This window comes from Chiloscyllium punctatum, chromosome 19 (genome assembly GCF_047496795.1).
Source record: "Chiloscyllium punctatum isolate Juve2018m chromosome 19, sChiPun1.3, whole genome shotgun sequence".
Classification (NCBI taxonomy): domain Eukaryota; kingdom Metazoa; phylum Chordata; class Chondrichthyes; order Orectolobiformes; family Hemiscylliidae; genus Chiloscyllium; species Chiloscyllium punctatum.
In genome coordinates this window covers 98,096,005-98,120,501 of record NC_092757.1, presented here as the reverse complement: position 1 = coordinate 98,120,501, position 24,497 = coordinate 98,096,005, and the positions used below count along the sequence as shown (strand labels likewise).

Sequence of the window (24,497 nt, the reverse complement as noted above, 5' to 3'; positions counted from 1 at the left end):
TAGGACACAAACATGGGAACCAGGAGGATACAATATTGCCAATTTCCCAGAGCTCAAGGATTCATAGCACAATGATGAATCTCTGTTGGGTGCCTATTTGATGAATGCACTCATTCAGTGATCCAGGTGATGAAACAGCTCCTGACAGCCACCAAGGTGATGTGCAACTGCTTCTGATCGTCCAAGCTCATATGCATCTCACACCTCTTCCAACTCTTATTCCCGTTTACAATTTTAGAGACGATTTGTAGCTCAGGTTGTAAGTTTGCTCGTTCAGCTGGTCGATTTGTTCTCAGATGTTTCATCACTACGTTAGATAACATCATCAGTGAGTCTCTGATGAAGAGGTGGTGTTCTGTCCAACTTGCTATTTATATGTCTTGGACTGTTGTGGTGAGTGATATCATTTCCAGTTCTTTTTCTGAGGGTGGTAAATGGGGCCCAAATCAATATGCATGTCAATGGAGTTCTGGTTTGAATGCCAGGCCTCAAGGAATTTCTGTGCATGTCTTTGTTTAGCCTGTCCCAGGATGGATGTATTGCCCCAGTTGAACTGATTTCTTTCTTAATCTATGTGTATGGATACTTGTGATAGTTGATCATGTCTTTTGGTGGGTAGTTGGTGCTCCTGTATCCTTAGTGGCTAGTTTTCTGACCAATGTCCAATGTAATGTTTATTGTAGTCCTTTATGTGACGTTTGTTCTGTTGTTGTTGGTACAGGGTCCTTTAAATTCATCAGGAGCTGTTTCAGTGAGATGGTAGGTTTGTGGACTACCATGATGCCTCGGGGCTGGAGTAGTGTGGTCATCATCTCCAAGGGATCATTAATGTATGGCAGGGTGGCCATAACAGACCAAGACCAAGAGTCTCTGGGCATGTTGTGTCTTCTTGTTTAGGTCTGTTGTATAGGAATCGGATGACTGTGCATATCGGGTATCTGTTGTTCCTGAATATGTTATACAGGTGTTTTTCCTTGGCTTCTCGTAGTTCCTGGGCGCAGCATTATGTTGTGGACTGTTAAAATAATGTCTTGATGCAGCTCCATTTGTAGGTGTTGAGATGAATGCTCCTGTAGTTGAGCATCTGGTCAGAGTGTGGCTTTCCTGTAGACACTGGTCTGCAGCTTTCCATTGGCTTTTCATTTCATTGTGACATCTAGGAAGGGGAGTCTGTTACTGTTCTCTTCCTCTTTGGTGAACTTTATACCGGTGAGGATATTGTTTATATGTTTGTGGGTTTCTTCTAATTTGTTGTGTTTTGTAACATAGCGGACTCAAAGCTTGGGCTGGATCATGGGAATGGCTGTACGTTCTAACCTCTGCATAACTGCTTCTGTTAAGAGTTCTGATATTGGTGATGCCATAGGCGTCCCATTGATTTGTTTGTAGGTCTTGTTGTGGAAGGTGAAGTGAGTTGTGAGGCACAGGTCTACTAGTTTGAGGATACTGAGCTTGCTGATGGATTTGGTGCTGTCAGGTGTTTGTGTCCTTAGTCCATCTAGCAATGAGGCCAGTGTTTCTTTGGCCAGGGTGATGTTTATTGATGTGAATAGGGCCGTCATGTTGAAGGAAATCTTGACCTCATCGTCTTTTACCTTGGTGTCTTTGAATAGGTTAAGGAATTCTTGGGTGGAGCAGATGGAGTGGCTTGAGTCTTCCACTAGGTGTTTCAGTTTGCGTTGTAGTTCCTTTGTTAGTCTGTATGTTGGTGCATTGGGAAGTGAGATTATGGGTCTGAGGTGGGGCCCCTGTTTATGTACCTTGGTACAGGAATTCCTAGAGGCCTGGCATTCAAACCGGAACTTCTTTAACAAACGTATCAATTTGGACCCCATTTACTAACCTCTCAGAAAAAGAACAGAAGTGATATCAAACCATAACAGACCAAGACACCTAAATAGCAAGCTGGACAGAAAACCAGTGCTTCATCGGAGGCTCACTGATGACGTTACCTATGTTACTTAGCATGGTGACAAAACACCTGAGAACAAATCTACCAGCTCAGCAAGCAAACTTATAACCTGATCTTATTCTTGTATGGACTGATGGGATTATCTAGGTCACAATTCTTTGCTTTTCCGCTCATTGGATCATCTCCATTTATATTTAAATCATTGGTCGTGATGATCACCTCATTCCAGTCTTTTCTTACCTCTCCACGGTCATTCATTTAAATCATCCTAACCCCTACCACTAGAAACTGAGGTTGAAGACTACCAGGCCTCTAAACCCCATTTGTCATTCCACGTGGGGTCACATTCCTATACTTCTTTTCAAAAAATGTGAAGGAGGGTTAGGACATGTGTATTACATTGGGTCGAAACTGTTCAGACATTAGACAAGGATATGACGACAAGTTTTTGCCCGAAAGGTCGATTTTCCAGTTCCTCGGATGCTGCCTGACCTGCTGTGTTTTTCCAGCACCACCCCTAATCTTGACTCTGATCTTCAGTATCTCCAATCCTCACTTTCGCCTAACAACAGAAACTACCTTGATCTCTCCCCAGGATAACCATGACCACGTGGAACGTAAGCAATACCTATTTCATCAAGATCATCATCTGCATTGGAAACAACACACATGAAACACTGAACAGACCAGTATATATATTTGTTAGCCCAGTAAATACTAGTTATCATGTTATTTGTTTAAAATGTACTATCCTATTATTTGTATAAAATATTCTCCGGTTTTACAAAGTTTGTTCAATTTTTCGTTCTGATTTTTTTGGTGGTTTAATACATTTGTTTTTTTTGTATTTGTTTGTTCTCTCCAACACCTTATTTATTTTAATCTACCACTTTTGATTCATTTGTACTCAGCAACCCTTGCTTGATCAGTATTCACTATGGTTTTATAACGTTTGCTTGATTCTTCCATTTGTCCTTAAGAAATTTTTTTGTATTTGTTTCTCCAATGTCTTATTTATTTTAATTTACTATATTTGCTTGATTACCCTTAAGTTCAAATTTTGATACTCCATTTCGATATAGTTTGATGATGTTTACTTGATCATAGTTAAGTGTGAATTTCAAATATACTATCTGTAAGTGCTGTGCTTTGCTTGAGCCTGATGATCATGTCTCAATTATGTGATCCATTACGCTTTGCGTTCAAGACCCAGAGGAGGGACTGTGGCTAGATGGGCTGCTCAAAAATGATGAATTTATGAAAACAGAACAATAAATGAGGCATGCTGGGAAATTGAAACACACCTTGAGCAAAGTGACTGTGCTAATAAACATGCTGCAGCTACACACAGAATGTAATTAAACCAACAGCTGCAAATAATACAATATGCATAAATTAAATTTGAATTGAATTTAATTGACCTGAATATCATCCCTAGGACAATCAGAACCTTGAGCTGTTTACCAGACATGGGGGCATCTCAAACCCATATTTGGTGAGAGCTACCTGACCTATGTGCACCTAACACCTCCAGGAATGGATGCCCAAGGACCACCCCGCCATTGACATGTCAATGCCTGGTTGGTTCCAATCGATCAGGGTGATCAAGCCCTGATTAATCTATTGGCGGACACTAAAGATCCTCCCAAAAGTGCTGGAACAACTACTGAGTATAAGAATCGCTGCAATACCATCCTCACCACCAGTAACTTGAGAACAAATACTGTGAAGAGAAGACACCCTTGGGGAGCACCAGGAGAAGACAACCAGAGGATCATCACCACATGGATCAAGGCCAAGATCTAGTGTGGTGGTATATGACCATCCAGAATTAAGTTAAAGCACAAAATAGTTGATTAGATTCCCTACAGTGTGGAAACAGGCCCTTCGGCTCAACAAGTCCACACCACCCCTCCGAAGAGTAACCCGCCCAGACCCATTTCCTTCTGACTAATGCACGTATTACTATGGGCAAATTAGCATGGCCAATTCACCTAACCTGCACATCTTGGACTGTGGGAGGAAACTGGAGCACCCGGAGGAAACCCACGCAGACACGGGGTGAATGTGCAAACTCCACATAGTCAGTCGCCTGAGGCTGGAATCAAACCTGGTCCCTGGTCTTGTGAGGCAGCAGGGCTAACCACTGAGTCACCGTGCCGCTCCATTTAGTGTAAATTGTTAGTTTATAGTGTATCTTGTTGTTATAGTATTAATTGTGTTAAATAAATAAAGATCATTGTTTTTTATTATTAAGAGTCGACTCACAGATCCTTTATTAGATATAAGAGTTAAACACATTGTGGCGGGCATAACATCAGGATGGGCAATAAATATTGGCCTAGCTAGCAGCACCCTCATCCAAATCAGAAAACTAAAGATTAATTTCTATATATTACTTACTCTGCTTTCAGGAAGACATTCAAGCCATGTCTCACAGGAATATTATAGGTATTATGAACAGCATTTCCAATTTCATTTTTGCTGTGAAGAAGACAAGATCAACATAACTGATTATATGGCTGAATAAAAACATTAAAATATTTTGTACTAAAAAAATCTCGATTTGAAATAAAAACAGAAGCCACAAGCTCAGTTAATATACATCCAGAATACCGCAGGAGTCCAGTACGGACATTACAAAGACACAATCTTGGAACATCTTTGTAAATAAAAGGTTCCTCCATATATTGAAACAGGCAAAGGTGGATAAACCCTCAGGACCTGATCAGGTGTACCCTAGAACTCTGTGGGAAGCTGGAGAAGTGACTTTTGGGGCCACTTGCGAAGATATTTGTATCATCGATAGTCATAGGTGAGGTGCTGGAAGACTGGAGGTTGGCTAATGTGGTGCCACTGTTTAAGAAAAGTGGTAAGGACAAGCCAGGGAACTATAGACCAGTGAGCCTGACGTCGGTGGTGGGCAGGTTGTTGGAGGGAATCGTGAGGGACAGGATGTACATGTGTTTGGAAAGGCAAGGACTGATTAGGGATAGGCAACATGGCTTTGTGCGTAGGAAGTCATATCTCACGAACTTGATTGAGTTTTTGAGGAAGTAACAAAGAGGATTGATGAAGGCAGAATGGTAGGTGTGTTCTATATGGACTTCAGTAAGGCATTCGACAAGATTCCCCATGGGAGACTGATTAGCAAGGTTAGATCTCACGGAATTCAGGGAGAACTAGCCATTTGGATACAGAACTGGCTCAAAGGTAGAAGACAGAGGGTGGTGGTGGAGGGTGGTTTTTCAGACTGGAGGTCTGTGACCAGTGGAGTGCCATAAGGATCGGTGCTGGGTCCTCTACTTTTTGTCATTTACATAAATGATTTGGATGCGAGTATAAGAGGTACACTTAGTAAGTTTGCAGATGACACCAAAATTGGAGGTGTAGTGGACAGTGAAGAGGGTTACCTCAGATTACAACAGGATCTTGACCAGATGGGCCAACGGGCTGAGAAGTGGCAGATGGAATTTAATTCAGATAAATGCAAGGTGCTGCATTTTGGGAAAGCAAATCTTAGCAGGACTTGTACACTTAATGGTAAGGTCCTAGGGAGTGTTGCTGAACAAAGAGACCTTGGAGTACAGGTTCATAGCTCCTTGAAAGTGGAGTCGCAGGTAGATAGGATGGTGAAGAAGGCGTTTGGTATGCTTTCCTTTATTGGTCAGAGTATTGAGTACAGGAGTTGGGAGGTAATGTTGTGGCTGTACAGGACATTGGCTAGGCCACTGTGGAATATTTCGTGCAATTCTGGTCTCCTTCCTATCGGAAAGATGGTGTGAAACTTGAAAGAGTTCAGAAAAAATTTACAAGGATTTTGCCAGGGTTGGAGGATTTGAGCCATAGGGAGAGGCTGAACAGGCTGGGGCTGTTTTCCCTGGAGCGTCGGGGGTGACCTTACTGAGGTTTACAAAATTATGAGGGGCATGGATGGGGTAAGTAGGCAAGTCTTGTACCTGGGGTGTGGGAGTCCAGAACTAGAGGGCATAGGTTTAGGGTGAGAGGGGAAAGATACAAAAGAGACCTAAGGGGCAACTTTTCCACACAGAGGGTGGTACGTGTATGGAATGAGCTGCCAGAGGAAGTGATGGAGGCTGGTACAATTGCAACATTTAAGAGGCATTTGGATGGGTGTATGAATAAGAAGGGTTTGGAGGGATATGGGCCGGGTGCTGGCAGGTGGGACTAGATTGGGTTGTGGTATCTGGTCGGCATGGACAGGTTGGACTGAAGGTTCTATGACTCTATGCCTCTACTGGAGGAAATGATATAACATTACTTAGGTGTATAGAAAAATCTAGAGTTTGTAAATTAGTGAAGCTTAGAAGAAGCATATATAAAGTTTAGGATGCTAAAGCTCCTCCTCGAACCAAAAAAAAGGTTCTGTGCGCCAAATGTTAAGGTAACTGGTTTCTTTGCTTTTTTTAGTTTTTCAGTAGTCTCATTTGAAATTTAGAAAAGTGGGAATGGAGGTTAGGGCAGCTGAATGTTCCTCATGCAGAATGTGGGAGGTAAGGGTCACCAGTAGTGTCCCTTCTGACTGCATCTGTGCGAAGCGCACCCAACTCCAGCTCCTCGAAAACAGTGTTAGAGAACTGGGGCTGGAGCTGGATGAACATCGGATCATTCAGGAGGTGGACGGGGTTATTGAGAGGAGTTACAGGGAGGTAGTCACACTACAGGTGAAAGAAGAATGCAGACGGGCTACCGTCAGGGGACGGAAAGGGAACCGCGAGGCAGTGCAGGCATATCCTGTGGCCGTTCCCCTCAACAACAAGTTTACCATTTTGGATACTGTTGGAGGGGGAAACTTACCAGGGGTAAGCAATGAAGCACAGGTCTCTAGCCACACAGTCTGTCCCTGTTGCTCAGAAGGGAAGGGGGAGGAGGAGAACAGCATTAGTAATTGGGGACTCTATAGTTAGGGGGACAGACAGGAAGTTCTGTGGGAACAAGAGAGACTCATGGTTGGTGTGTTGCCTCCCTGGTGCTAGGGTTCATGATGTCTCTGATCGTGTTTTTGGGTTTTGCTAATGCTCTTCAGGTGCATTTAAACTAATTCAGCATGGGGATGGGAACCAAAATTGTGGTTTGGGTATACGGAAGAATGACAGTAGTGAAGTCAGAACGAAGATTTCATGATCACAAGAAAGCACCGGCAGGCAGAAAGTTGGTTTGAAGTGTGTCTACTTCAATGCCAGGAGCATCCAGAATAAGGTGGGTGAACTTGTAGCCTGGGATTTCAGATGTTGTGGCCATTTCAAAGACATGGGTAGAACAGGGGTAGGAATGGTTATTGTAGATTCCAGGATTTAGATGTTTCAGTAAGAACAGAGAAAATGGTAAAAGAGGGGCAGTGTGGCACTGTTAGTCAAGGGCAATATTACAGTTGCAGAAAGGACATTTGAGGACTCCTCTACTGAGGCAGTATGGTTGTGATTAGAAACAGGAAAGGAGAGGTCATCTTGTTGGGAGTTTTCTATTGGCCTCCAAATACTCCCAGAGATATAGAGGGTAGGATAGCAAAGATGATCCACGATAGGAGTGAGAATAACACGGTAGCTGTATGGGGACTTTAACTTTCCAAATATTGACTGGGAATACTATAATTCAAGTACTTTAGACGGGTCAGTTTTTATCAAATGTGTGCAGGAGGGTTTCCTGACAAACTATGTAGACAGGCCAACAAGGGGTGAGGCCACATTAGATTTGGTACTGGGTAATGAACCTGGCTAGGTATTAGATTTGGAGGTAGGTAAGCACTTTGGTGATAGTGACCACAATTCGGTTATGTTTACTTCAATGATGGAAGGATAGGTATATACCGCAGGGCAAGAACTATAGCTGGGGAAAGGCAACTGCGATGTGATTAGGCAAGATTTAGGATGCATAGGATGGGGAAGGAAACTGCAGGGGATGTGCACAACTGAAATGTGGAGCTTATTCGAGGACCAGCTGCTGCCGGTTTACTAAGGAAGTTGAATCTGTCTTCAAGAGGAAGAAGAAGGCTTATGTTAGGATGAGATATGATGGCTCAGTCAGGGCACTTGAGAGTTACAAGTTAGGCAGGAAAGACCTAAAGAGAGAACTGAGAAGAGCCAGGAGGGGACATGACAAGTCACTGGTGGATAGGATCAAGGAAAACCTAAGGCTTTCTATAGCTTTATCAGGAATAAACGAATGACTGGAGTAGGATTAGGGCCAATGAAGCATAGTAGGGGGAAGTTTTGTGTGGAGTCAGAGGAGATAGGAGAAGCACTAAATGAATACTTTTTGTCAGTATTCACACTAGAAAAAGACAAATGTGGTCGAGGAGAATACGGAGATATAGGCTACAAGACAAGATGGGATTGAGGTGCATAAGGAGGGGATGTTAGCAATTCTGGAAAGTGTAAAAATAGATTAGTCCCCTGGGCTGGATGGAATTTATCCGAGGATGCTCTGGGAAGCCAAGCAGGAGATTGCTGAGCCTTTGGCTTTGATTTTATATCGTCATTGTCACAGGAACAGTGCCAGAAGACTGGAGGATAGCAAATGTTGTTCCCTTGTTCAAGAAGGGGAGCAGAGACAACTCTGGAAATTATAGACCTGTGAGCCTTATTTTGGTTGTGGGTAAAATGTTGGAAAGGATTCTAAGAAATAGGATTTATAATCATCTAGAGAGGAGTATGTTGATTAAGGATAGTCAACACAGTTTTGTGAAGGGTAAGTCATGCCTCACACACCTTATTGAGTTCTTTGAGAAGGTGATCAAACAGGTGGATGAGGATAAAGCAGTCGATGTGGTGTATATGGATTCCAGTAAGGTGTTTAATAAGGTTCCCCACAGTAGGCACAAAATACAGAGGCATGGGATTGAGGGCAATTTAGCGGTTTGGATCAGAAATTGGCAAGCTGAAAGAAGACAGAGTGGCGGTTGATGGTAAATATTCATCCTGGAGTTCAGTTACAAGTGGGGCACCACAAGGATCTGTTTTGGGTCCACTGTTGTTTGTCATTTATATAAATGACCTGGATGAGGGCATTGAAGAATGGGTTAGTAAATTTGCAGATGACACTAAGGTCGGTGGAGTTGTGGATAGTGACAAAGAATGTTGTAGGTTACAGAGAGACAGAGATAAGTTGCAGAGCTGGGCTGACAGGTGGCAAATGGAGTTTAATGTGGAAAAGTGTGAGGTGATTCAGTTTGGAAGGAGTAATGGGAATGCAGATGGGCTAATGGTAAGATTCTTGGTAATGTAGACGAGCAGAGAGATCTCGGCATCCAGGTGCAGAGATCCTTGAAAGTTGCCACCCAGATTGTTAGGGATGTTAAGGTTGCATATGGTGTGTTCGCTTTTATTGGTAGATGGATTGCATTTCAGAACCATGAGATCATACTGCAGCTGTATAAAACTCTGGCGCAGCCACATTTGAAGTATTGCATACAATTCTGGTCACTACATTATAGGAAGGATGTGTAAGCTTTGAACAGAGTTCAGAGGAGATTTACTAGGATGTTGCCTGATATGGAGGGAAAGTCTTACAAGGAAAGGCTGAGGAACTTGAGGCTGTTTTCATGAAAATAACAAGGTTAAGAGGTAACTTAATTGAATCATTAGATAATCAGAGGGTTGGATAGTTAGGGCCTTTTTCCTTGGATGGTGATGGCTAGCACAAGGAGACATAGCTTTAAATTTAGGGGTGTTAGATATAGGACAGGTGCCAGAGGTAGTTTCTTTACTCAGAGAGTAGTAGGGGCATGGAACGCACAGCCTGCAACAGTAGTAGAATCACCAACTTTAAAAGCATTTAAATGGTCCTTGGACAGGCATATGGACGAGAATGGAATAGTGTAGGTTAGATGGGCTTCAGATTGGTTCCACAGGTCATCGCAACATGGAGAGCTGAAGGGCCTATACTGCACTGTAATGTGCTATGTTCTAAAGTCAACCAGGGCCAGTGGGGAATATAAAGAAAGCAGGAAAGAAGTCAAGCAGGGAATTAGGAGAGCAAGAGAGGCCATGAAATGACCCTTGCAAGTAAGGATAAAGAGAATCCCAAGGCATTCTATACATACATTAAAAACAAGTGGATAACTAGGGAGAAGGTAGGCCCACTCAAAGATAAAGGAGGGAACTTGTGCTTGAAGGCAGAGGATGTGGGAGAGATCCTACATTAGTATTTTGCATTGGTATTCACCCAGGAGAAGGATATGGAGGGTAGTGAGATTAATATGGAGCATGCTTATATGCTAATGCATTTTGAGATCAAGAAAAAAAGTGGTGTCGGGTTTCTTGAAGAGCATTAGTTGGCTAAGTCCCCAGGGCCCGATGGCATAGATCCCAGGTTACTGAGAAAGGCAAGAAAGGAGATTGCTGGGGCCTTGATCAAGATTTAGTACCACTGCTTGCCACTGGAGAGGATTAGTGAGTAGTTAATGTTGTTCCTCTGTCCAAGAAGGGAAATAGGAATAATTCAGTAACTATACATTGGTGAGTCTCACATCAATGGTTGGGAAGCTGTGGTAGAGAATTCTCAGGTACACACATTTGGAAAGGAATGGCCTAATTAGGGACATTCAGCATGGTTTTGTTGCGGGACAGGTCATGTGTTACTAACTTGACTGAACTTTATGAGGAGGTGACAAAGGTGATCGATGAGGGTTCAGCAATGGATGTCTACATGGATTTTAGTAAGGCTTTCGACAAAGTCACTCATGGTAGGTTTATCTAGAAGATTAAGATATATGGGATCCAAGGTGAGTTGGCTGCATGGATTCAGAATTGGCTTGCCCATAGAAGGTAGAGTGTAATGGTGAAAGGGTGCTTTTCAGCTGGAATTCCATGATGAGAGGTGCTACAGAGGGATCTATTCTGCATCCTTTGCTGTTTGTGACATATATAAATGTCTTGGATGAAAATGTCGATGGGGGAGTTAGTAAGTTTGCAGATGATTCAAAGATTGGTGGAGTTGTGGATAATGTAGAAGGTTGCCAAAAGGATGAGGCAGGATATCGATCAATTGCAGAAATGGGCGGAGAAATGGCAGATAAGTGTAAGGTGCTACACTTTGGGAGATCAAATTTTAAGGATAAGTATACAGTTAATAGCAGAGCTCCCTGAAAGTGGCCACATAGTCAGATAGCGTGGAAAGGGCAGAGTATGACATGCTTGCCTTTGTTGGTTGGGGAATTGAATATAAGAGTCATAGTATCACGTTGCAGCTTTATAAGACTTTGGTTAGGCCACACTTAGAGTCCTACGTTCAATTCTGGTCAACACACTACAGGAATGATGTGGAGGCTTTGGAGAAGTGGCAGACAAGGTTTACCAGGATGCTGCCTAGGTAAGAGGGTATGAGCTATAAGGAGAGGCTACAAAAAATTTGGGTTATTTTCTCTGGAGTGGTGGAGGCTGAGGGGAGACTTGTTAGAAGCCTATAAAATTATGAGATGTATAAATCGGGTTGACAATCAGACTCTTTTCCCCCCGAGTTGAAATGTCTTAATACTAGGGAGCATGTGTTTAGGGTGAGGGGGGTAAGTTTAAAGGAAATGTGAGGGGCATTTTTTTTCTTTACATAGAGAGTGGTAAGATCTTACTTTCCAATTTACATCCTTACACTCCATACTCATCTATAGAACCTCTCCCTTGTTTTTGAGGACCATGACCACTGGCTGTTTACCATCCCCCTTCAGAATGCCCAACAGCCTCTCCAGGACATCCTTGACCCCAGAACAAGTGAGCCAATAGCAATCCTGGATGAAAATGTGTTGCTGGAAAAGCGCAGCAGGTCAGGCAGCATCCAAGGAGCAGGAGAATCGACGTTTCGGGCATGACCCCTTCTTCATGCCCGAAATGTCGATTCTCCTGCTCCTTGGATACTGCCTGACCTGCTGCGCTTTTCCAGCAACACATTTTCAGCTCTGATCTCCAGCATCTGCAGTCCTCACTTTCTCCCAATAGCAATCCTGGAGTCTCATTTGCACTTGTCTGGAATGCACTACTCGGAGGTGTGGTTGAGGCAGCTTCAACTTAGGCATTCAAGAGGGCATTGGATGATTATTTGAATGAAAACAATTGTCCAGAGCTATGGGGAAAAGGCAGGGAAATGACAAAGTCATAATACTCATTTAGAGAGCTAGTATGGGCACAATGGGCTAAATGGCCTCCTTTAGCACAATGTCAATTCTATGATTCTAGATACTAAGGTACAAAAAGCCAACAAAAATAGTTTTAAGTTTTAACTATAAAAGAAAGAAGTTATATTGAATTTGCACAAACAACTGAGTGGGCCTCAGTTGCTCGCCCTTATCTTCCATCCTCTGAGTTTTGTTTATTAGATCTGATTGAATCATGAAATAATTGAGATAACATTTAAAAACAGTAACAAAATTCTATTCAAAATACAACTATGTGACTCTTAACTTACTTGCTAACATTAACACTGACACATGCAAATTCCTCTTCAAATGGTGCATCTCCAAGATCCCAAGAAATAGAAACCTCCACCTGCCATTACAAAAGATTATCAGAGTAAGAAAGAAAGCCATAATAAATCTGGTGAAAGCAGCAGATTAGAAACATTAAAGAGCGAAAATTAGTGCCATTAAATTTTCCCTGAACCAGAAATGATATTTGGAGACAATGCCTAGCCAGTGTTTACAAATAATCAGGGTGTAGGAGAAGATGGCTGGGTAGCAGTGGAGACTAATTCAGTAGGAAAGTAAGGTGCAACACTAAGGAGAACCAGTGGTGCTTCAAGTCTATCCCATTTAGCCATTTGATTGCTTCAGTAGTTGGCCCTCAGAGGTGCTGCCTGCTGTCCTCTGCAAGGCAGCAGCAGGTACCATTATAGCTATGAAGGCAACACATCACCTTGTAATGCTCAACACCACTAATTGGGTAATGAGCTTGCCTCTGACACAGTTAAGGCATTTATATTTACAGATGAAATTATGTGAGCATTACAGATACAGCAGATGATTGGGACCTGAAAATTATTCAGGTGCTGGGTTCCTTAATTTGAGTTGTAAATCAAGACCAAAATATTGAGAGAGATAGAGAGAGGTTGGTCAAGTGTTCAAACACTTGGGAGATTATTTATAATGGGGAAAATAAGAAGCTGTACATTTCAGTCAGAAGAATAGAAAACAAATATTATTTAAATTAATGTTGATGAACTATTAACGAAGTTCACTGGAGGAGAAGGCTCCACGTACATACCCATCCTCAATAATAGAAGAACTCAGTACATCAGTGCAAAAGCTAAGACTAAAGCATTCACAACAATCTTCAGCCAGCAATGCCAAGTGGATAACCTATTTCTGCCACCTTCAGTGGTTCTGTCTCAGATACCAGTCTTCTGCCAATTCAATTCACTCCACCGAATATCAAGAAATGGATATTGCACAGGTTAAAAGCCTTGACAACATTCCAACAACATGACTGAAAGACCTGTGTACCAGAACTTGCCACACCCGTACACAAGCTGTTCCAGAACAGCTACAACACTGGCATCTACCCGAAAAACTGGAAAATTGCCCAGGTATGTCCTGTACACGTAGAGCAGAGCAAACTCAACCAGGCCATCTACTGCCCCAGCAGTCTACCATCAATCATCAGTAAACTGATAAAAGGTGTCATAAACAGTCAAGCAACACTTTCTCAGCAACAACCTGCTCAGTGATGCCCAGTTTGGATTCCGCCAGGGTCACTCAGCTCCTGACCTCATTACAGCCTTGATTCAAACATGGACAAAAGAGCTGAGGTGAGATTAGAGTGATGCCCATGACATCAAGGTCATGTTTGACCCTATGTGGCATCAAGGAGCCCTAGCAAAACTGGAATCAATGGGAATCAGTAGGCAAACTCTCCACTGGTCATAGAGTCATAGAGACATACAGCACAGAAACAGACCTTTCAGTCCTAACAGTCCATTGCTGACCATAATTCCAAACTGAACTGGTTATACCTGCCTGCACTTAGCTCATATCCAAATGAAACATCTCCAAACACTTGTTATTCGTGTATTTTTCCAAATGTCTTTTATATGTTGCAACCATATCTGCATCCGTCACTTCCACTGTAAACTCATTCCACACACGAACCACTCTCTGTGTAAAAATATTGCCCTGGTGCCTTCATAAACCTTTCTTCTCTCACCTTAAAAATATGTCCCCTAATCTTGAATTCTCCCACCATAGGGAAAAGACACCTGCCATTCATCTTCTCAATACCCCTCATGATTTTATAAACCTCTGTAAGATCACCTCTCACCTTCTTCTCCAGTGAAAAAATCAATAAGTCCCAGTTTATCAGCCTCACCTTATAACCCAAACCCTCTACTCCAGGCAACATTCTGGCAAATATCTTATGAACCCTGGCACACAGGAAAATGGTTGTTTAGCTCCAGGACATCTCTGCTTTCTTCAGGGTAGTGTTCTAGGCCCAACCATCTTCAGCTGCTTCATGAATGGCCTTCCCTCCAATACAAGGTCAGAAGTGAGATGTTTGCTAATGATTGCTCAGTGTTCAGCACCATTTGCAACTCCTCAGATACTGAAGCAGTCCAGTTCAATACAACAAGATCTGGACAATATCCAGGCTTGGGTTGACAAGTAGCAAATAATATTCATGCTAAATAAATGTCAGGCAATAACTATCTCTGATAAGAGATAACAACCACTGCTTCTTGACATCCAATGGTGTTACCACTGAATTTCCCATTAGAGACATCCTGGATGTTATCAGTAACCAGAAAATCAACTAGACTCATGATGTAAACACTGTGGCTACAACAGCAGGTCACAGGCTTGGAATATTCCAGCATGTGACTCACCTCCTGACTCCCCAAAGCCTGTCCACCAATTAAAAGGTACAAGTCAGGAGTGATGTGGAGATGCCGTGTTAGATTGGGGTGGACCAAGTCAGAAGTCACATAACACCAGTGACTTCACTTGATGAAGGAGCAGCACTCAGAAACCTTGTGATTTCAAATAAACATTTTGGACTATAACCTGGTGTCATGTGACTTCTGATGAGGTCAGAAGTGTGATGGAATACTCCCCACTTACCTAGATGAATGCAACTCCAATAATACTCAGTTAAAAATCACAAAACACCAGGTTATGGTCCAACAGGTCTCTTTGGAAGCACTAGCTTTCGGAACGCTGTTCCTTCATCAGGTGGTTGTGGAGTATAAGATCATGCAACATAGAATTGATGGTAAAGGATTACAGTGTGATGCCACTGAAATGATATATTGAAAAAAACTGGATTGTTTGTACGGTCCTTCATATGTTAGAATGACCATTTCATATGTAAATCCCAGAACATTTTTGAAGTTATATTCTCAAGATAGCTTTAACAACAGGTGCCTTTTCAGCTCAGATACTGCATTGAAGGTGTGAGGCTAAAGTCTGTCTGTGCCCCAATGCTCAGACTGATTCCATTTCTGAAGTGAGATTTACAGAATCTTGCATGGATTTATGCTGTTTTTGAGCAAATTAAAATGTATTTCTGCAAGTACAAATTCAGCCCACAAACTATATTGATCCATTTTGAACAGAGTGGCGAGGATAGAGGGCAGAGAGAAGTGAGGGATGCCAGGTAGGTCAGTTTTTCCCACTTAAAAAGGGATTTACCTCACGATTTGGGCCTCTATTTTGAAGAAAGCGGCAAGGAAAGGATTGACAGGAGTTTTTGTGGTCAGGAACAGGATTCCCGGAAGGTATGTTGCCTCCCCGATGCCAGGGTCCAGAATGTCGCCGATCTGGTTGACAGGATTCTGAAGGAGGAGGGTGAGCAGCCAGAAATCCTGGTTCATATTGGCATCAATGATATAGCCAGGAAAGGGACTGAGGATCTGAAAAGTGATTACAGAGAGCTAGGTTGGAAGCTGAAGAGCAGGACGAGTAGAGTAGTGATCTCAGGTTTGCTTCCGGTGCCATGAGATAATGAGGTGAGGAACAGTCAGCAAGTGCAGCTTAACATGTGGCTGTGAGGCTGGTGCAGGAGGGAGGGCTTCAGATACTTAGATCATTGGGATATTTTCTGGGGAAGGTGGGATCTGTACATGAAGACGGGTTGCACCTGAACTGGAGAAGCACAAGTGTTCTGGGTGGGAGATTTGCTCATGAGGTTAGGGAGGGTTTAAACTAGTTTGGCAGAGGGGTGGCAACCATAGCTACACATCTGAGAGGAGGGTAGTTGTAGATGGGGCAGTAACAGGATGTAGTGAATCTATCGGGAAGGTTTTTCATGTGGTGAAACAAAGAGATTGGTTAAAGTGTATCTGCTTTAACGCAACGGGTATCAGAAATAAGAGTGATGAACTTAGAGCATGGATCAGTACTTGAGGCTGCAATGTTGTGGCCATAACGGAGACGTGGGTTTCACAGGGGCAGGAATGGTTGCTAGATATTCCAGAGTTTAGAACGGATAAAAAGAACAGGGAGGGTGGAAAAAGGGGAGAGGGTGTAGCATTGCTAATTAGAAAGTGCATCACAGCTACAGAAACGAAGGTTGTCAAGGAAGGTTTGTCTACTCAGTCAGTATGGGTGGAAGTTAGGAACAGCAAAGAAGCAGCCACCTCACTGGGGGCTTTCTACAGACCTTAACTACCTCACATTTACCAAAGCCATGGAGGGGGAAAAGAGCAGTTACCATGGGAAGATATTTATTTGGGGAAAAGGAAACTATGATGCTATCAAACAGGAGAAAGTGAGGACTGCAGATGCTGTAAGATCAGAGTCGAGAGTGTAATGGTGGAAAAGCACAGCAGGTCTGGCAGCATCTGAGGGGCAGCAGAATAGACATTTCAGGCATATGCCCTTCCTGATGAAGGGCTTATGCCCGAAACGCCGATTCTCCTGCTCCTCAGATGCTGCCAGACCTGCTGTGCTTTCCCAGCAGTACACTATTAGACAGGAGTTCTGAAGTATAAATTGGGAGCAATTGGTCCACAGAAAGGGCACAGCAGACATGTGGAGACTGTTTAAGGAGCAAACTTGTTCCTCTGAGACAGGCAAGAAGAGGTAAGATTAAGGAGCCTTGGATGGCAAGAACAGAGGAGTTTCTCGTAATGAAGAAGGCAGCTTATGCAAGGTGGAGGAAGCAAGGATCTAGTACAGCTTTAAAGGATTACAGGCTTGCTAGAAAGGAGCTCAGAAATGGACTGAGGAGAGTCAGGAAGGGGCACAAAAATGGCCGGTGAGAAGGAGTAGGAGAACCCAAAGGCATTTTACTTATATGTGAGGAATAAGAGAATGATTAGGGAGAAGGTAGGGCCGATCAGGGTTGCAGAAAGAACGTGTGCGTGGAGTCTGAGCAGATAAGGGAAGCCCTAAATGAGTTTTTTGCTTTAGTTTTCACTAAGGAAAGGGACCTTGTTGTGAATGAGAACTTTGAGGAGCTAGGAAATAGACTTGAACAGATCAAGACTGATGAAGTTGATGTGCTAGAAATTTTGGCAAACATTAAGATTGATAAGTCCCCAGGGCCAGACCAGATTTATCCTAGGTTGCTCCAGGAAGCGAGAAAGGATGTTGCTAAGCTGCTGGTGAAGATCTTTGCTTCCTCACTCTCCATGGGAGTTGGACCGGCGGATTGGAGGGAGGCGAATGTTGTTCCTCTTCAATAGGGGCAATAGGGAAATCCCTGGCAATTACAGGCAACTACTGGCAATCCCCGGTCAGTCAGTCTTACGTCTGTGGTCAGCAAGGTTTTAGAAAGAGTTCTGAGGGATAGGATTTATGACTATTTGGAAAGGCATAACGTGACTAAAGGCAGACAGCATGGCTTTGTGAAGGGCAGGTCAGGACTCACAAATCTTATTGAGTTCTTTGAGGAAGTAATGAGACAGGTCGATGAAGGTCGAGCAGTGGATGTGGTGTATATGGACTTCAGCAAGGCTTTGATAAGGTTCCCCACGATAGGCTCATTCATAAAGTCAGGAGGTATGGAATATATGGAGATTTGGCTGTCTGGATTCAGAATTGGTTGGCTGTTAGAAGGCAGAGAGTGGTTGTAGATGGAAAGTATTCTGCCTGGAAGTTAGTGGTGAGTGGTGTTCCGCAGGCTCTGTTCTTGGGCCTCTGCTCTTTATAGTTTTTATAAATGACTTGGATGAGTAGGTTGAGAAGTGGGTTAGTAAATTTGCCAATGACACAAATGTTGGAGGTACCGTTGATAGTATCGAGGGCTATTGCAATCTGCAGCGCGACATATACAGGATACAGAGCTGGGCTGAGAAATGGCAGATGGAGTTCAACCTGGATAAATACAAAGTGATGCCTTTTGGAAGGTTGAACTTGAATGCTGAGTACACGATTAAAGACAGGATTCTTGGCAGTGTGGAGGAAGAGCTGGATCTTGGTGCTCAAAAGTGCATCAATCCCTCAAAGTTGCCACCCAAATGGATAGGGTTGTTAAGAATGCATATGATGTTTTGGCTTTCTTTTACAGGGGATAGAGTCTAAGAGCCACGAGGTTTTGCTCCAGCTCTACAAAACCCTAATGAGACCACACTTGGAAACTTGTATCCAATTCTGGTTGCCCTATAAAAGGAAAGATACGGAGGCTTTGGAGAGGGTGTAAAGAAGGTTTACCAGGACGTTGCCTGGACTAGAGGGCTTGTCTTTCGAAGAGAGGTTGACTAAGCTTGGACTCCAAAGAGAGGTGACCTGATCGAGGTATACAAGGTAATGAGAGGCATGGATAGAGTCGATAGCCAGAGACCTTTCCCCAGGGCAAGATTGATTGGCATGAGGAGTCATAGTTTTAAGGTATTCGGAGGAAGGCATAAAGGAGACGTCAAAGGTAGGTTCTTTACACAGAGAGTTGTGAATGCATGGAATGTGTTGCCAACGGTAATGGTAAAAGCAGAGTCATTAGGGACATTTAAGCATCTGCTGGACATGCACATGGACAGCAGTGAATTGAGGGGTGTGTCGGTTAGGTTATTTTATTTTGGATTAGGAATAATCCTTAGCACAACATTGTGCGCCGAAGGGCCTGTTCTGTGCTGTACTTATCCATGTTCTATGATCTACATGTGTGTGCATGCAGGTGAGACAGATTGAGTATGAGCATGCGGGTGTGTATGTGTATTCATTCAAGATGCCAGCAGTGAACCCAATGAGCCCACCAACGAACCAGAACAGTCATCAAAGGGATTCGTAGAGGAACGACCAAAGAAGGAGTCAACCTGGACCCCAACGGAGGGCCGTTGCCCTGGGCTTGAGATATATGCTGAAACTGTCAGGAAATATATAAATGCCAGATTCATTAGCTGCACCCACAAGGTAAAGCAAAACATCATACGATCACAATACAACGCCGTCCATGCTCTCAAAACCAATCACAACATTGTCATCAAACCAGCAGATAAAGAAACCATCGTCATTCAGAATAGAACAAATTACTGCAAGGAAGTGTACCGACAACTGAACAACCAGGAACATTACAGGCAACTATCAGCCGATCCGACCAAACAGCACACCCGTGAACTAAAAATATTGACCAGGACTTTAGATTCAGTCCTTTGGAGTTCCCTATGTGACCTCATCCCATGTATTTCTCACCTAGGCAATTTCTACTGCCTTCTGAAGCTGCGCAAAGCCAACATACTAGGCTGTCCCATCGCATCAGGTAATGGGACCCTATGTAGGAACCTCTCTGGCTATGTCAAAGGCATCTTGAAACCCATTGTACAGCGGATCCCAGATTTGTCATGTCACTACAGATTTCTTACAGAAACTCAGCACCAGTCAAACCGGGAACATTCCTCGTCATAATGAAGGTTTCACCACATCACACCAGCATCCCCCACAATGAGGGCATCAGGGCAACAGCCTCAGTAGTTAATACCAACAACTGCCATTCTCCAAGCACTGTCCTACAACTCATCTGTTGCATCTTCAACCACAACGTTTTCAACTTTGACAACCAGTTCTTCATCCAGACACACTGAACAGCCATGAGGACCAAATTTGCATATTATAGAGTCATAGAGTCATAGAGATGTACGGCATGGAAATAGACCCTTCGGTCCAACCTGTCCATGCCGACCAGATATCCCAACGCATTCTAGTCCCACCTGCCAGCACCTGGCCCATATCCCTCCAAACCCTTCTTATTCATATACCCATTCAAATGCCTTTTAAATGTTGCAATTGTACCAGCCTCCACCATATCCTCTGGTAGCTCATTCCATACACGCATCACTCTGTGTGAAAAAGTTGCCCCTCAACTCTTTTATATCTTTCCCCTCTCACCCTAAACCTATGCCCTCTAGTTCTGGATTCCCCGACCCCAGGGAAAAGACTTGTCTATTGTTCCTATCCATGCCCCTCATAATTTTGTAAACCTCAATAAGGTCACCCCTCAGCCTCCGCGCTCCAGAGAAAACAGCCCCAGCCTGTTCAGCCTCGCCCTATAGCTCAAATCCTCCAACCCTGGCAACATCCTTGTAAATCTTTTCTGAACTCTTTCAAGTTTCACAACATCTTTCCGATAGGAAGGAGACCAGAATTGCATGCAATATTCCAATAGTGGCCTAACCAATGTCCTGTAATGCCGCAACATGACCTCCCAACTCCTGTACTCAATACTCTGACCAATAAAGGAAAGCATACCAAATGCCTTCTTCACTATCCTATCTACCTGCGCCTCCACTTTCAAGGAGCTATGAACCTGCACTTCAAGGTCTCTTTGTTTAGCAACACTCCCTAGGACCTTACCATTAAGTGTACAAGTTCTGCTAAGATTTGCTTTCCCAAAATGGAGCACCTCACATTTATCTGAATTAAACTCTATCTGCCACTTAGCCCATTGGCCCATCTGGTCAAGATCCTGTTGTAATCTGAGGTAACCCTCTTTGCTGTCCACTACACCTCCAATTTTGGTGTCATCTGCAAACTTACTAACTGTACCTCTTATGCTCGCATCCAAATCATTTATGTAAATGACAAAACGTAGAGGACCCAGCACCGATCCTTGTGGCACTCCACTGGTCACAGGCCTCCAGTCTGAAAAACAACCTTCCACCACCACCCTCTGTCTTCTACCTTTGAGCCAGTTCTGTATCCAAAAGGCTAGTTCTCCCTGTATTCCATGAGATCTAACCTTGCTAATCAGTCTCCCACGGGGAACCTTGTCGAACGCCTTACTGAAGTCCTCATAGATCACATCTATCACTCTGCCCTCATCAATCTTCTTTGTTACTTCTTCAAAAAACTCAATCAAGTTTGTGAGATATGACTTCCCATGCACAAAGCCATGTTGACTATCCCGAATCAGTCCTTGTCTTTCCAAATACATGTACATCCTGTCCCTCAGGATTCCCTCCAACAACTTGCCCACCACCGAGGTCTGGCTCACTGGTCTATAGTTCCTTGGCTTGTCTTTACCACCCTTCTTAAACAGTGGCACCACGTTTGCCAACCTCAAGTCTTCCGGCACCTCACCTGTGACTATCGATAATACAAATATCTCAGCAAGAGGCCCAGCAATCACTTGTCTAGCTTCCCACAGAGTTCTCGGGTACACCTGATCAGGTCCTGGGGATTTATCCACCTTTAACCGTTTCAAGATATCTAGCACTTCCTCCTCTCTAATTAGGACATTTCGCAAGATGTCACCATCTAGTTCCCTGCAGTCTATATCTTCCATATCCTTTTCCACAGTAAATACTGATGCAAAATATTCATTTAGTATCTCCCCAATTTTCTGTGGCTCTACACAAAGGCCGCCTTGCTGATCTTTGAGGGGCCCTATTCTCTCCCTAGTTACCCTTTTGTCCTTAATGTATTTGTAAAAACCCTTTGGATTCTCCTTAATTCTATTTGCCAATGTTATCTCATGTCCTCGTTTTGCCCTCCTGATTTCCCTCTTAAGTATACTCCTATTTCATTTATACTCTTCTAAGGATTCACTCGATCTATCCTGTCTATACCTGACATATTCTTCCTTCTTTTTCTTAACCAAATCCTCAATTTCTTTAGTCATCCAGCATTCCCTATACATACCAGCCTCCCCTTTCACCCTTACAGGAATATACTTTCTCTGGATTCTTGTTATCGCATTTCTCAAGACTTCCCATTTTCCAGCCGTCCCTTTACCTACGAACATCTGTTCCCTGGTGGGGTCTACCACAAAGCTTTTTCAAAAATAAACGTGTAGATATTCCAAAAATTTCCTTTCTTGAGATCCACTACCAACCTGATTTAACCAGTCCACCTGCATACTGACCAAAAACAGTACACAAAAGAGCAGGCTCTTCGGCCCACCAACACTGAGCCAATGCATGATGCCTTTCTAAACTAAAAACCTTTTGTCTCTGCAAAGTTCATAGCCCTCTATTCCCTTCCTCTCTCTATATATATTTGGCAAAGTGCCTCTTAAATGTTACCATTGTATCCACCTCTCCCACCTTCTAGCAGTGCATTCCAGCAGTTACCATCTTCTGCATAAATAACGTATCTCTTATTCTCCTTTCAACTTACTCCTGTTTCCCTCACAATTGACATTTATACTCTGGGAAAGAGACTCCAACTATCCACCTTATCCATGCCTGTCATAACTTTGTGCACTTGGTGTCATAGAGTCATACAGCAAAACATCACGGAAACAGGCCTTTTAACCCAAAATGGCCCATGCTGACCATGGTGCCTACTCAGCTAGGTCCAATTGCCCACATTTGATCCATATCCCTCTAAACCCTTCCCATCCATGTACCTATCCAAATATTTTTAAAATGTTGTTATTGCACCTACCTCAACAACTTTCTCTGGAGCCTATTCCATATACGCATCACTGTCTGCGTGAAGAAGTTGCCACTCAGGTCCTTCTTAAATCTTTCCCCTCTCACCTTAAACCTACACCCTCTAGTTTTCAGTTCCCCCATCCCTATCTGCATTCATCCTATCTATGCCCCTCATGATTTTATATATCTCAATAAGGTCAAGCGTCATTCTCTTACATTCCAAGGAATAAAGTCCTATCCTGGCCAACCTCTCCCTCCAACTCAGGCCTTCTAATCCTGGCAACATTCTCATAAATGATTTTTGAGAAGATGTGTCGCTCAGGTTGATGATAAGTATGTAAGTTAACTCGTTGACCTTGAAGGTTTGATTTCAGATGTTTCATCACCATACTAGGTAACATAATCAATGAGAGTCTCCAGTGAAGTGCTGGTGGTATATCCCGCCTCTTTATTAATAGGTCTTGGTTTCTTAAGTTGGGTGATGTCATTTCTGTTTTTTTTCAAGGGAAGGTAGATAGGATCTAAATCAATGTGTTTATTGGTGGAGTCCTGGTTAGAGTGCCATGCCTCTAAGAATTCTCATGCGTGTCTTTGCTTCACTTGTCCTAGGATGTCTGTGTTGTCCCAATCAAAGTAGTGTCCTTATTTATCTGTATGTATAGAAACTAGTGATAGTGGATCATGTCTTTTGGTGGCCAGTTGCTGTTCATGTGTCCTGGTGGCAAGTTTCCTACTAGTTTGTCTGATGTAGTGTTTTTTTTAACAGTTCTTGCATGGTATCTTGTAAATGCCATTAGTTTTGTTGGTAGTATCTAAATTTACAAAAGAGGAGGAGAACGACAACAGACTCCCATTCCCAGACATGACAGTTGAATGTACAGTTAATGGAGAGCTTCAAACTAGTGTCTACAAAAAATAACAAACACAGACCAAATACTTAACTTCAGAAGCAATCATCCTAACACCCACAAATAGAGCTGCTTCAAGACGTTATTTCAACGAGTGACATTACACTGCAGCATCCAAGAACTACAAAAAGCTGAAAAAAGATGTAATGTTTTCAAGAAAAATGGGTACCAATAAACACAATCCATCGATTCCTCAGAAACAAACCCAAACAAGCAGACACAACGCAACCAAAAACTATAGCCACATTACCTTACATCAAAAACATATTAGAAATGACTTCCAGACTACTCAGACCTCTTGGCATCATGGTAGCCCACAAACCTACCAACACATTTAATCAGCGATTAATGAACCTAAAGGATCCATTAGATACTTTAGTTTCTTTACAAGATACCATGCAAGAACTGTAAAAAACATGGTATCGGACAAACTAGTAGGAAACTTACCACCAGGATACTTGTCCACCAACTGGCCACCAAAAGACACGACTCACTATCACTATCCTCTCCAACAACTTGATTACCACTGATGTCAGGCTCAGTGACCTATAGTTTCCTGGCTTGTCTTTGCTACCTTTCTGAAACAATGGAACAACATTAACTATAAGCTTTTTCCCAGGGTGAAGGATTCAATAATGTGAGGTCACACTTTCAAGGTGAGAGGTGAAAAATTTAAGGGGGATACATGCGGAAAGTACATTACACAGAGAGTGGTGGGTGTCTGGAACGCATAACCAGCAAAGGTGGTAGAGGCAAGCATGGTAGATTTATTTAAGGTGCATGAGTAGGCAGGGAGCATAGGGATACAGATGCTTAGGAATTAGGCGCCAGGTTTAGACAGTAGATTTGGATTGGCTCAGGCTTGGAAGGCCGAAGGACCTGTTCCTGGGCTGTAAATGTTTTTTGTTCTTTGTTCTTTGTTTGTT

The 24,497-nt window shown here is 43.1% G+C and overlaps 1 protein-coding gene across 1 annotated transcript in view; it reads right to left on the bottom strand.

Moving 5' to 3' along the window:
• Nucleotides 1-24,497, bottom strand: part of LOC140491253 (integrin alpha-E-like) — a 344,341-nt gene that overhangs the window by 91,962 nt on the left and 227,882 nt on the right. Inside the window, exons 26-27 of the mRNA XM_072589219.1 lie at nt 12,329-12,408; nt 4,316-4,396 (exon numbers count right to left, since the gene is read on the bottom strand). Of these exons, the coding sequence (XP_072445320.1) occupies nt 4,316-4,396; nt 12,329-12,408 (161 nt within the window). The remainder of the gene's footprint in view (nt 1-4,315; nt 4,397-12,328; nt 12,409-24,497) is intronic.